The sequence below is a fragment of the Oryza brachyantha genome, chromosome 10, assembly GCF_000231095.2.
Source record: "Oryza brachyantha chromosome 10, ObraRS2, whole genome shotgun sequence".
In the NCBI taxonomy this organism is placed as follows: domain Eukaryota; kingdom Viridiplantae; phylum Streptophyta; class Magnoliopsida; order Poales; family Poaceae; genus Oryza; species Oryza brachyantha.
Window position 1 is genome coordinate 10,652,521 of NC_023172.2, and position 14,669 is coordinate 10,667,189.

At 39.1% G+C, this 14,669-nt stretch overlaps 1 protein-coding gene across 1 annotated transcript; it reads right to left on the reverse strand.

Annotated features, from left to right (window-relative positions):
- Positions 1 to 4,448: 4,448 nt before the first annotated feature.
- On the reverse strand, positions 4,449 to 6,977 carry LOC102702973 (E3 ubiquitin-protein ligase AIRP2-like). Its single transcript, XM_006661739.3, has 5 exons — positions 6,643 to 6,977; positions 6,367 to 6,508; positions 6,206 to 6,272; positions 5,906 to 6,128; positions 4,449 to 4,826 (listed from the first exon to the last, which is right to left on the reverse strand). The coding sequence occupies exons 1-5, from the start codon at positions 6,705 to 6,707 to the stop codon at positions 4,613 to 4,615; spliced, it is 711 nt and encodes a 236-aa protein (XP_006661802.1). The 5' UTR covers positions 6,708 to 6,977; the 3' UTR covers positions 4,449 to 4,612.
- Between the last annotated feature and the right edge of the window lie 7,692 nt (positions 6,978 to 14,669).

The following is a 14,669-nucleotide window of genomic DNA, read 5'->3' on the forward strand; positions in this document are numbered from 1 at the left end:
ATGCACTAGTAGCACAATTTACTATAAAAAAAACTCTAGCCCCCAATAGAAACAAACATTTATATAAAGTACTTCTAAGCAGTCATACCGTGCTCTATCCATCCACAAACATAAATGTTTATCTATTTTGAAGAGATTAATGTTAGGGGAAAAGACTATAATACCCTCGATAAAATAAGGGATAGTTGGAAAAAGATGGGGCAAGATAGGAAGAAAATTGAGTAAGAGGTGATCGAGACACTTATATTTATGGAAAAATTGAGAGAACCAAAATATATTATATTTATGGATAGAGATAGTACTAACACAAACTTAGAGCTAAGCTTATAATGAATCGAGATAGTACTAGAATAAATGAAGACGATGCTAAAGATAAGAGTAGTATAATAAAATAGTGGTAAAGTTAGAGTATATACAATAACGAGCAAGAAGACCATGGGTAAGAAAACTTGACGATGGGTAGCCGACTTGGTTTATAAGTATTGAAGGTTTGAGGAGGTATGCAAGGTGGATTTGGATTCTCTAACTTGTTAGAGAGAAAAGTCAAAAAAAAAGGTTAACTTTGGACCAATCTAGACCATCCAATTGAAGATAGAAGGATAATGCTATATACTATGATGTATTGGAATGATAATACATCTACGTCTAACTAATGTTGAATGACTTACTATAGTATTTTCCGTTATTCTCTCCCATAGTTTTTTTTGTGTGATATTGTTGAATAGTGCCTTTTCTCATCTAATTAGAAAACCTGATGTTGCCTACGTGGAGAGAAATGAAACATTAACTTGTTATGGCAGTTGTTGACTCGAGAACTTGCACTACAAGTAGTTAGAAGTGGCTTTAGATAAATTAGCACCACAAGTTAATTATCCTGCATATACATAAATGTAGGATCCCAACTTGATTTCCAAGTTGCAGTTAGGAGTTTTTACATTAGCACCACAGTTGTCTTTGTATAATTCAAAAATTATATTTATATATATATATATGTATGTATGTATATGTATATATATGAATAGTTATTAATTTAGAGTAATATTTTTGTCACAATCATCTTCTTTATTAATGTATTTTAATCCTATCTAACCATTATCATATTCTTTTTTTTTGGTTGGGGACCATTATCATATTCTAAACCATACCTCATTTAAAAAAGAACATTATAGTTTCTAGAATATATGTTGAATAATCTATTAAAAAATCTATTTTAGGACTAGGATAACATAGCAGCAGAATAATTCGCAGAATTTAACTATTAGTCGAACAGAAAAAATAACGCATAATTTGTGGCTATAGACCGGGACCAGGCTTTTATTTTTTTTGAGAACTTTTTTTAATTAATTAACCGATAGGGACGTAGCTAGGGTTGGAGCAATCGCTGGGGGAATGCGACTTGACTTTTCTGGCAAACCCCCGCTCCAATAATGATGTTCTCATGACGGACGCCGATGGGCTGCAGCTGCAGTCCACAGCTCCACACACCACACCACACCACCGTTAACTCCGGACCGGAAAAATGTCCGGTTAACTCCGTATAACCGCGTACTACGTATTCTACTTCTGGACCGGCAAATGACGCCGCCGCCGCCGCTTGTAGACAAGCAGATCAGCAGTCGACCGGCCGGCCCGCGTGGAGGAGACAACCACCAGTGCTACTATCTTCGTCTTATAATAACTTTATTTTTTGTTTTTCTGTGTTCAACGTTTAATCATTTGTTTTATTTAAAAAATTATATAAATATATAAAAAAAATTAGTCACGTATAAAGTACTATTTATATTTTGTCTTCTAGTAATAATAAAAATATTAATAGCAAAATATTCAAATAAAACGAAGATTCGAAACATTATATTAGAAAATAAAAAATAAAATTATTACGAGACGAATAAAATTATTACGAGACGAATGCAGTAATGCGCTGCTACAGTGGCAGGAAATCTGCCGGCAACGGCGGCGCGCGGCCTAATTTGCCCGTTGCTAGCTGCCGGCATACGTACGTACCTACACGCGCGGACGCGGCAGTTCGTCTACGAGTACGTCGCGACACCGACGTAGAGGATCGAGAACTATCCTATTTTTCCGTTTCTGATTATAGCCACGAGTCAAAATTTATTTTTAACTATTTTGAATTTTTATTAATCATAGTTTATTTTTTAACCATAATTTTTTACGCTAAAAACACATGTATAAATTTTTATTTGTAAATTATTTTTATTTATAAATATATAGTTAAATTTATTATTAGAATAACACCTATATTTATCTTAACCTTTCGTAATCGCTACAAATATAGTTCAAGTCAAAAGACATGAGTAACTAGCATGTAGACTCCATCTTCTACTATAGACTCATATGTTAGTAAGTGAGATTGAAAGTCAGATGATCTCGTTCTGATTGCTATACGAAAACCCTTTTTGCGTGGGCCCGGACGTGAGATGGTGGGATGCATCAATTATGCATGAGGGGTCAGACCAAGGGCGCATTGACCAATTTTGGAACATTTGGACCACGGTACACCTGTTCAGTGTACTTGGCGCTCAAAATGCTCCAGAAATAAAATTCATTTGCCTCCGTCCTTTAGTATTTCACGCTGGTTAGTTTAAATGAAAACAGAGCGAGTACTGCGCAACGTCTTCTTCTAGTTCAGTAAAATTTTGGTTTTAGAGTAATTATTATATTGGGGTTTAAAAAAAGTAAGAGACAAATTCATTGGACCTTTGAAAAAGTAATTTACTAGAGTAATTTTTATGTGCTGCAAATTTTATGTTTGCTGATACTATATTGTAAAGCAAACTAAAAGTCAAAGAATAAGGTTACAGATCATGTAAAAAGCTAATACGACTTACTATATTTTTAAAGAGAAATTACTCATCGGTTCGCTGATAGGTTCCTGTGTTTGATACCTGATCGTACTTGACGGTCATGAATAAATGGAGTTGTAGTGGAAGAACCTATCAAGTTTGTATGGACAGAGCTACGCGGCCTTAACGACTCTTTTCGGAACACAAAAAAAAATTACTGGAATTTTACAATAATAATTCAATTCTTCTAAAATTCATGTGAAATTTCTGCTACTTATTTTTTCAGACCCAGAATTTTGTGATCTCTTAGGTTCATACCCGCGTGGGCCCGCATGGGCTACATGAAGGATGGCTACGCTAGCCAATTGATCAATGCTCTGTTTCTTCCTACAAACTTAATAGGGCCTACTTGGGCCCATACGACTTCTGGCCATCCTCCACCATCCCAAAAACTTCTACGCCGCGTTCTTTCTCCCCCGCTAATTTAGATTCTCTTTTTTTCACGCGTATATTTTCTCCAACTGTTAAACGGTGCATTTTTTATTAAAATTTTTATAAGAGAGATGTTTTAAAAATCATGTTAATTTATTTTATATTTTTTAATAATTAATTAATTATGTAGTAATATATTGTTACGTTCTCCACGCCAGATAAATAATACTCATCCGAACACGGCCGTAGTTATAATAAACAATATTGGACTTTGTTTTGATGAGTATCAAACATTTGCTATCTATATTTTTGTTCTTTATGAAAAGGTTGTTGTTTTATCCTGTCTCTAGTTATCCGTCACTTAGTTGGTTCCCATTTAGTTCATAACTACAGATTCCAAGACTCTGTAGTCTTTGTTTGTTGACTTGCCGACTTAATTAGACCAATCACTTCAATTTCGAGCTATACTCGCACTTAATTCTCTATTCGAGTAACTAACTGTAGATCATTTCATTTTTTTACTATAACAAACAATCATAATACTAGGCACCTTCTACCAGTGAATCTACCTGTAGGGGGTGAAAATCGGGTGGATTGTAAATTAGTAGACCGGAGGGAATTCCGCAGTCAATGAATCTATTTTCTAGGTTTTCCAAAGTTGATATATTTTGATTTTCTTTTTGGGTCCTATGTGAAATAAGAAGAGTATCGATATGAAAAATTCACTAATAGTATTGTTTTCATATATAATGCACTTATAAATTTGTGACAAAGGATTTATTTTATTTTGTGAAAGAGAATAATTACCTGACCTATTTTAACACACTTAGTTTAAATGACTTAGAGCATCTCCAGGAGATGTCTAAAATTAATCTGTAAAACCAAAATTTAGGAATTGGACTAGAAAATATATCTCCAGCAGGTTACCAAATATATTTCTAATATTTACTCATGCCTAAAATTATCTTAATTGTATCCTAAATTTAGGGCAAAAATATGGGTTCCTAATACAAGTTGTTTATTTTTAGATTTCTGTTAGAAGTGCGTAATTTTTATGCTCAATATTTTGTTAATATAAACTCAATACAAGTTTTTGAATAGCAAAATATTAGCATTCTCTCTCTTAGGTTATTTGCATTGGAGTTTTGTTTAACGAGGCTATCTACGCCATGCATAATTTTAAACTGATAGACAAGTACAAGCAATTTCTCTTACACTTGAGCATTTTCATTTCAGAAAAATATTGTCAAGTCATTGACCTACAAACAACTCTGCTACTGATTTTGCAGCCTCAGGTTGAGCTATCACTGATCAGCGCCGATGAATCTGATATGTACAGACACCCACAGGTATGGTATGAACAAGAGAAACACAGTTTACTTGATGCGGTACTCGTAAATGTCAAGGTCAACCACATGGAGGACTACCAGTGGCAGCTTACTTATGAACATGAACAGGCGCCTAATGTTCTCCCTGGTCAAGGTATCCATATCCACAATGTCGCGGTCGTCGGTGTATATCCACAGGCTGCTCGGCTTCACCTTCTTGAGGCAGGCTCGGCAGAAGGGGCACGACATTGATTTGGTATTCCTGCAAAAATGACAGCCAAATTTGTTAATGGCCCATATGTTGATTAGGTTCACCCATCAGACGATGAGACAAGGTAAACGCCTCGGCAAGTTGAGGTGAAACCAAAGGATGTGAGTGTGACAGATTAGGCAGGAATAGTACAGACAGGATTGTTGTTATGCCTGATGTTGATGATAAGGTACAATTATTTGATCCACTCAAAACTTAAGATTGACATAAGTGAAGGCTACTCTTAAGTCAACGGAAACAATGAGCTGACTATAACATATAGGTTTTTTTTATCATCCTTAAAAAGTATACTAAGGTATTAAAAATTTTAGTGCAAAATTTTGGTACCTTAAGGTAGGTACTAAATTTTTGAGTTTTTTATATCCTTGAAAAAATACCTCAAAATACCACATTTTTTTAATAAAAGTTTAGTACCTTAAGATACCAAAACTTTACACTAAAATTTTTAGTACCTCAAAATACTTCTCAAGGATAGTAAAAAAGCCCTAAATTTTTATGCTAAAAAATATACTACCTTTTCAAGAGTGATAAAAAAGCTCATAACATATACTTTGCTAACAGCGCAAGAGATTATATATGCAAAGACTGTGTGCGTGTGTAACCTGAGCAGTGCTACAGGTTTATTTTTCGGATGATCAGCCAGACAATCTATGACAGTTCACTTTGGTACCAGTTTACCTAGTCCGAAACAGGCCAGTAGTAATTAGTTTAATGGAAAGTTTGATGAACTTCTGAGCATAATAAATTTACTGTGGCTGCAGTTTTGCCTTGGATGGATGGCATTGAAGTGCATCAAAATGTTTGGATTGTATGGAGAGATCCACCACAATCTGCAGTGGCCATTTGTAGCACTCAGAAGCACAGGAAGTCTCCAACTGAATTTTCATCCTCAGGAGCAGCAAGCTAATTCATGGCAAAGAATCTTTTTATCTCTTTCTTGGATGCCACAATCTCAGAAAGGTAATAAAAATGTGTTCCCTAGAGCTTGCAAGAACTATATAACTGTCTCTAACATGACAATTGACAACTGATATGCAACTGAGAAGGAGAAGGGGAAGGAGGCAAATTACCAATCCTCGTAGCACCTCATGCAGAGCGAGTGCGCGCAATCCGGCAGCACGATCTTGGCATTCACCTCGAGGCAGATGCCGCACTCGAGCTCCCTCTCCAGTTCCACCTCCGACACACCCTCCTCCACCTTCCTGAACTTCTGAACGCAGAGCCTCCTCTGCTTCCTGTCGTCCAATTCAGTGATGCCGCTCGGCAGCTGGAGCAACGACGGGAAGATGACACCTGCGCGACGCGAATCCGAATTGAGAGATTGAAACAACGGAACGCGTGTGCCATTTGTACATGAATTGGCGCAGTACCGTAGAATTGCCTTATGCTGGCCTCCCTCTCCCACTCCGGTAGAGCCGTCGTGCCATCGGCGTATACCTGCATTTATACCAGCAGCGGATGGTGATTAGCAACCAGGCCGGAGAGAATCGGACGCGGGTTTTGGCGGTGGGAAGACGCCGGCGAGAGAGACCTTATATATCATGATCTTGAGTAGGCCGAGCGCGCCGGCGAGCTTGCAGTCGGTCCACTGGATGAGGAAATGCGCGATGGCGCTGTACGCCATCCGCATCTGTATCACTGCCCCGTCGTAATCGCGCAGGAACTCCGACGCCCTGCGCCACACACGCACGACCCAGCCGCAGCCGGCTCAGCCATCACCATCGTCGACGAGTCGCGCCGCACGCAGCCCAAAAAGGAGCAGAGAAAAAGAAAAGCTCCCGACGAATTCGGAGGAGGGGGCACTCACAGCGCATTGGCGTGCTCGATGTCGGCCTCGAGGGCCTTCACCGAGTCCTGGAACCTCCTCCGCATCGTCACGTCGTCGCCGGCGACTCGCTCTCCCTCCCTCCCTCCCCTTCCTCCTCCGGCGCCGCGGCGGATTGGATTGGATTGGACTGGAGTCACTGGACGGCGATTAGTCTCGATTGGACTGCCTCCTCTCCTCCTCCTCCTCGTCTTCGCTCTCCGGATTTGGATTGCTTTCCCTCGCTTTCGGTGCGAGCTGCTGTCGTTGCCGAGTCCAACTCCAAGGCCCACTCCACTCCACCCTTTCTGTTGGCGCGCGCGCTCTCTCTCTCGGAGGAGGAGGAAGAAGAGGAGGGGGGAAGGAGACGACGAGGAACAGTGGACCCCGGGCCCATGCGTCAGCGGGCGACACCTCCGCGGACACGGCGAAACGCACCCGGGCTGCTGGCTCTCTCTCTCTCGCCGAAGAGCGGGGCCCAGGAAGGGGTTGGTCCTACATGTCGGTCTGATACAGGGCAGCGTGGGTAGACTTTCCCGGGGTTCGTTAGCGGCGGCGTCACCTGTCCGGGCCGCATATAGAAAAATATCTGGGGTGCAGTTAAACCGTCCGACGTCGGCAGCCGCGCGCCTGGGCCCGCGATACGGCCCAAGTAGCCGTGCTCTTCCACCGACTGGTAGGGCCCACTCAGGGCTGGGATATTTTTATTTTGGGCCGACGGGTGTGGGGCCCACGTAGCGGAGGCGGCCAGGGACGCGTGTGCCGGGAAAAGGAAACCGGAAATCCGGTGGGGCGCCGCGGGCGGTTTTTTTTTTTTCCTTTTCTTGGGTGGTTTTGGACCTTTTGGTGGTGGGGTCGTTGTTTGGGTGAAGCCTTATCGCCAAATCCGGGTGCGGTTTGACGTCAGGCTGAGCTGACCCCTCGTCCAAGAATTTAATTCATTGTCGTCGCCATCTGATCAGTTGTAGGTTGTTTTTTTAGCGTATAATATAATCTTGTTTGGAGATGATTCAGGGGTAGAATTGAACTGCGGAACTCCGCTTGCTTGGGGCGGCGGACAGGTAGATTGTACGGTATACTTGTAACGTTAAACAAATAAAATTAGAGGGAGTATAACTTATACAGTAGTAAAATGATATGCGGATGTTTGAAATGTACTGGTTAATTCTCTTTCCTTTGCAAATATAAGGCGTGTTGGATTTTTAGATCATCTCTAGCCTTATTCTTTTACTTCTATTTTCGTTTGCAATATATTATCAGCAGACGTAAAACTAATATCATACGCAAATATTTGTAAAGATGAATCAAACTGTTGGATTAATTATTAACTAAAATTCCAAACAAGACACCTTATATTTTTGAACAGGGTGCATTGATATATCGATATAGAAAATTGAGGAGATATATAAATTTAAAGAAAAAATTCTTTGAGATTAGTTGTTATATTCAATTTCTCCACAAAACCTTGTGCGGATAAGCGGTCACAATGAAATTTAATAGGATTCTGCAAGATTGAAAAGAGAAAAAGGAAATTTTTGCATGGAATACAAAAACCTTACATAACTCCAATGTTCAAAAGGAGGCCATAATGATGATGGGAGTTGGTTAGAAAGTTGATCCGAGTTCATGTTTATCTCAATAATCCAAGTCGTCTGAAAATATGGATATTAATAAGGTTAAGCTATTTTATCATAAAAATCATTGAGAAGATCTATGAAACATCATTGGTCTACGAAATGTCATCGTACAAACAACTTTATCAAAAAAAATACCATCACTGTTAGGGTTACATCCATCTCGCATAGTTAAATACATTGTTCATATTATAACACTTAACGGAGAACTGCTGACGGAACCTAATGGCAATGACATTTCTTAGACAAATTTATTTATACGATAACATTTCATAGAACTCAGACTCGTCGATGGTATTTGTTAGAATTAGTTATTTGTCAATAGCATCTATTAGATTTTCTCTAATCATATTTACCTGAAATGTTTGAAAGTAAATTCATCGTTATCCTAGAAATGTTTGGAAGTAAAACAAGGACAACATGACCTGTCAATCATATACTCCCTCCGTTTCACAAAGTAACACTTTTTACCTTGGCTAGATTAATATAAATGGTAATGAATCTAGACATATATATAAATAATATACATTTATCAATTAATGAATTTAGGCAAGGCTATAAAGTCGTATTAATTATCACACGTCTTACAAAACCCCCTGTGTTTTTGCAAGTTGCATCATGTTTTGACAATGGATGAAGTATATAAACATTTCTTATGTTGACTAATCATGTTGATGCGTGTTGGATGCTCCCTTCTATAAAGTATAAACTACTTCAAATTAAAATAAATCAAGGATTATGTCACGGACGAGGAGGCATACACAACCATTACCAACTAAGAGATTATTATCTCGTTTAAGTTATAGATGCATATCTGCATCACTTTGCATACCGCTCTCCCAAAATTAAGCAGCTAAGTATCATCACCTACCTCCTAATACACCAACTAATTAAGTCATCCATCACCTAAACTGTCCTACTCTAAAGTAGTATAAAATAGCTGCAAATTAATTCCAACATTTCTTTGACTGTATTCACCCCATCTCCTCACTTATACTTATACTAATTTGAATTTTCAACTAAATTTAGACTTGATTTTAGAGTTTTTCACTAAAATTGATTTTTCAGTTTTAGCTTTTAGATTTCTAAAAATATATATATGAAAGGTTTATTCATAAATTATTATCTATTCGTAAATATGCAATAACCATCACCCCGTTCTCTCTCTCTGTTCGTTCGTCAGCTGCGGTGGATTATTTTCATTTCAAATCTGACAAAATATCACATGTCATATCTGGACAGTTTAACACGGTTGATAAGACGGTATTAACTTGTATTAATTCAAGAGAACGAACGAGATAGAATCATAGAAGAAGCATTAATGCCGTGCGTGATGTGGACAAAGGGGATATTTGTATCGGTCACGGATAGTGGTTACTAAAATCCAATCCAATGCAATATCAACATATTCCACACGATCGATCGATCAAGTGGCAAAAGTCATAATCAGCGTGACATGGACAGGCGATTTTGGATTAGTTAGGACTAGTTTAAGAACCTGTCTCGGATACAGGAAATTTCTCCATCATTCGGGAATCCAACTGTTTACTTGTATGATATTTATGTGTCATGAATGGGGTCGGAGCTCTTTAAAAAAAAATGGGGTCGGAGAGCTGTATATATATAAAATCTGTATCTGTACCAAGCTAGGTTTCTATCTCCCACTATAGAGCACTTCGAAATCACATCATTTTCCATCTATTTATTTCATACATCTGAAAGTATTTTCTATGCACCAGCTTAATTTATTCCTGACTCAGAAATCCCTACTTTCTATAAAATTAATGTCATTCTTTCTTCTCTCATAAAGCCATCTCATGAAGCCACATGACCTTAATAGTTTTTAGTTTTAAGATGATACATAAAAGATGTAATTAAGTCACATTATCTTAATTGTTTTTATTCTTTGGATGATACATCAAGGGTGTAAATTAAACCACATCATCTTAGTTGTTTTTAGCCTTAGAATGATGCATTAAAGGTCTAAATTATATCTCTTCACATCACCTCAATTGTTTTAGTCTTTGGATGATTCATCAAGTGTGTAAATTATATCCCTTCCCTAAAAGACACACCATACAACCTAACCATTTATAACCTATGAATAATTGATAAAAGCATAAAAATATATAAACACATGAAAAAAATCATATATTAGGTAAGAAATTTTTTTAGAATTCATATCTACTATATTGTTTTCTCACAGCAACGCGCGGAGTATCCATCTAGTTATTTATTATGGAGCAATCCAGATTATGTGTATTTTCAACCAACATCCTACATTACTCCTCTCTTTGTTTAACGCTGTCTCCACTCTTCCTAATTTGCGTTGACATCCCCTTCCTTTCTCTCCTACCTCTTGGCACTAAATAATCAGACTATGATCCGTACCCTAACTTGCTGGACCATATTTAAGCCTAAATAAGAAGGCCAAAAAGACCCCAAAACCCAAAGCACTAAATTAAAGGTTTGATTGGGAGCTGGAGTGGAAGGGAAGCGAGTGCAGCAGGACGGGAAATCCTGTTGAAATCTGTGGCTCAAGCAGTACCTACATACCCAATGAGTTGTTTCCTCGTTCCAAAAGAATCCTGTCGAAAGATGAAGTCGATTATGGCGAATTACCGGTGGGGGGTTCGGCAAACAGCGGACGCATGCACTGGCAGAGCTGGGAATGCTTAACCAGACCAAAAGTTGAGGGTGGAATGGGCTTTAGAGACCTTGGTTTATTCAATCTTGCAATGCTGGGCAAGCAAGGTTGGAGGCTGTTAGAGCACCCGGAATTACTATGTGCAAGAGTGCTGAAAGGGCGCTATTTCCATGATGTGGAGTTCATGGAGGCTACAAGGAAGAAACATGCAAGCCATACGTGGCGAGCCATCCTGGCAGGACGGGAGGCGCTGAGTAAAGGTCTCATTAGGAGAATTGGGAATGGATCGTCTTGATCACTTTGGGGGGGGGGGGGGGGGGGGGAAACCATTGATTCAGCGAATGGCTCCTTATATGATGGTTCGTGATTTGTTCTTGCCGAGTGGGCAATGGAATGAAGATCTAATCAGGAGCACCTTTGCTGATGTGGATGCACGTGCGATTCTCAGGATGAAGGTGAATGGAATAGGTGATGACTTCTGGGCTTGAGAACCAGAGAAGTTTGGTATGTATACCGTGAAATCTGCATATAGGAAGCTTCTTGAGATGGTTTCTAGTGAAAGAAATGGGAATCAAGCTTCTTCTTCTGGGGACATTACTTGGGACCGCATTTGGAAATTGAATGTTCCCCTTAAGGTTAGAGTTTTTTGGTGGCGAGTGATCGATGGTTACCTCCCGACAAACCAAGAACTGCATAGGAGGCACGTTGAGCAATTGGCCAGGTGTGAGACATGTGGAGCTGCGGATGAATCGATCAGACATGTGATGCTGGAGTGCACAATGGCAAGGATGTTTTGGTGGCAGACCAAAGAACTTACTGACGTTAAAATGCCAAACCTTTGCCCCTCAACTTGGGCGAAGGACATTATCGATCCAGCTGTTGTATGCCCGAAAGAAGCGTCCTTGTTCCTCCGTGGGATGTGGTCGATCTGGCATTCGAGGAATAGGCGGAAGCATGGGGAAGATGTTGTGCTTGTACACCTAGCAGCTCGTTGGGCGATAGATATTGCTTTCGATCTTTGGCGGATTAATCACCCAACTAAGGTGGTGTTTAGATTGAGAAAATTTTTGGAAGAAGTGTCACGTCAAATGTTTGATTGGATATCGGAAGGGGTTTTCGGACACGAATGAAAAAACGAATATCACGGCTAGGCTAGAATCCGCGAGACGAATCTTTTGAGCCTAATTAATCCGTCATTAGCACATGTTGGTTACTGTAGCACTTATGGCTAATCATGGGCTAATTAGGCTCAAAAGATTCGTCTCAAGATTTCTTCCATATCTGTGCAATTAGTTTTTTTGGTTAATCTATGTTTAATGTTTTATTTAGGTATCTAAAAATTCGATGTGATGATTCTGGAAAAAAATTTTAGGAACTAAACAAGGCCTAAGGTACAACTACAACAAATTCGTTCAACTTCAGGGTGGCGTGCCCCGTCCTCTGAAGTTATGAAATGTAATGTTGATGCACGCTTTCATCCTGATGAACTAGTAGCTGCTGCTGGAGTAGTGATAAGAGGCGAGCATGGGCAGATGATCGGAGGAAAATCGAAGTGGTACGCATCTGTACCAAATGCACTCATGGCGGAAGCGCTGGCATGCAGGGATGGCTTGCTATTCGCACAATCTCGTGGGGTGGTCAATCTCTGGCTTGAGACGGATTGTCAAGTGCTTGTCAGGCTCTGGGAGGATCGTGTTAAACAACGCTCTGAGGTTTCCTTCATTCTCAGGGAAATGGCAGAGCTCAGTGCTAGTTTTGTTTCTTTAACCCTTAGTTTTGCCAATAGAAACTGTAATAGGGTAGCCCATGAGTGTGCTCGTTTTGTTTCTGGCGATAACCAGGTGGTGGAATGGCATGTTACACCACCTAGTTTATTTGATCTGGTAAGGCTGATTGTGAAGCCATTAATATCTAATATATGAAGCTACGGCTTGCTCAAAAAAAAAAAAATCAAATCGATCTCTTTCGGCCATTCACCCCTCTCGCTACCAGCATACCGACACGTGCGTGCACACGAGAGTCATCGACCATCCAATCTCGCCCTATCGTTGCGCTCAGCCGAGCCATTGGCCCTAATTGCTAACCAACCTAGGATTACACTTTGTGATGTTGTTGAGAAAATAAGTGTCAATACAGTGGTTTTCAATAATGTAAAACTTGTTTATTTTACACATGTGGTCATATGTAATTAGAAATATAGTAACTTTGTGTATCTTTCCTTTTTAAGTACTTGATTTATAAAATATATAGCCTTCTTAATTTATAAAATATATACCTTTTTTTTCAAATTTCAACATTGGATATAACCATTGTGTTAGTATGGGCACATTACCAGTGACACTAATAAGCAAATATGAACCCAGATAATGAATAATTTATAGCATGGCCCAAGGCCGGTTGCTATAAGCCCATGTACTTATGTGATAATTAAATATCCATAAACTCAGTGTTCAAATCCAATAGTTTCAGCTTTCTTGTCCTTAGGGTGGAGGGGCAAGTGTCCCTGTCCTCAAAGCTCAATGGTATCAATGGATCTGGCTAGAGAGAGTTGGGCCGCTGTTGGGGTGGCCCAAAATATAGCAAATGTAGTATTACACAGTAACCAATAATTCAATCGAGTAAAAGATAGTTCAAAGTAAAACTTTGATAAATAAAGGTGACCTAAACTATAATTCAATATAAATTTAAATTCAATGATGTCTGTATCCATGATGGCCACATCGCTTGATAGCCAACCAACTTCAAGATAACCAACCTCCATATACCGAAGCTTGATAGCATCGATTAAATTATTGTTTGAGCACCATTGCCTCTATGTTTGGAATGTTTTCTTTTTTCCATGAGCTCTTGATAAAAGGAGCCTCTATGTTCTTTAGTGTGATGACAGACGTAAGAGCCATGTTGCCTCCTTGTCAAGTGCGACAATAATGTAATAGTAACATAATTAATGTAATAGTTTTAAGAATAGAAAATGATGAATTTTCTTTCTAAACCTCACAAGCAACGACAATGGTGAATTAGGGTCTTGTTTGGTTGGTGTACTTTAGCCGTGTTTGGTAAGGGGATTAGTTAACTGGCACAGAAAACATAGTAATAGATTAGTATATGATTAATTAAATTTTAGTTATAAAAAATTGTAAAGTAGATTAATATAATTTTTAAAGCAAATTTTCTATAAAATATTTTTATAAAAAACATATCATTTAGCAGGTCAAAAAACGTGTCTGTGAAAAAGAGGGAATCCGGGTTAATAATATGGGGTTGCCGAACAGGCCTTAATATATCTAAGCTTTTTTGGTTTGGGTTTAACCTAATCACGGTTAGAAAAACACAATAGGCTTGCCTGATCAATTAATATTAACTATTAGAAACACGAAAAATAGACTTAATTGCCATCTCTTGGGCAACATGACCCTAATTATACCAAGCTTCTCGATGATATAATGTCACCGTAGCTCATTTATCTGTCTTAAATCTACCGAAGAAACTACCTACCACTGAACCCAACAACGCAAGTAGAACCATTTATCTTTCGACGACCCCTGTGTCCAATAGCGGAGTTGTATCCCCCACCATCATCCAATAATGTGTTAGACATCATGAGTGACAATGACACGCTATGTTGTCGGGCTTCTTGGCCAACATTAACAACCACTACAGGTCCTCTCGATCTATTAGTATTCATAACAACGCGTGTGGGGTCTATGGTCACGAGAATAGACGAACAATGGTAATCATAAGAACAATCC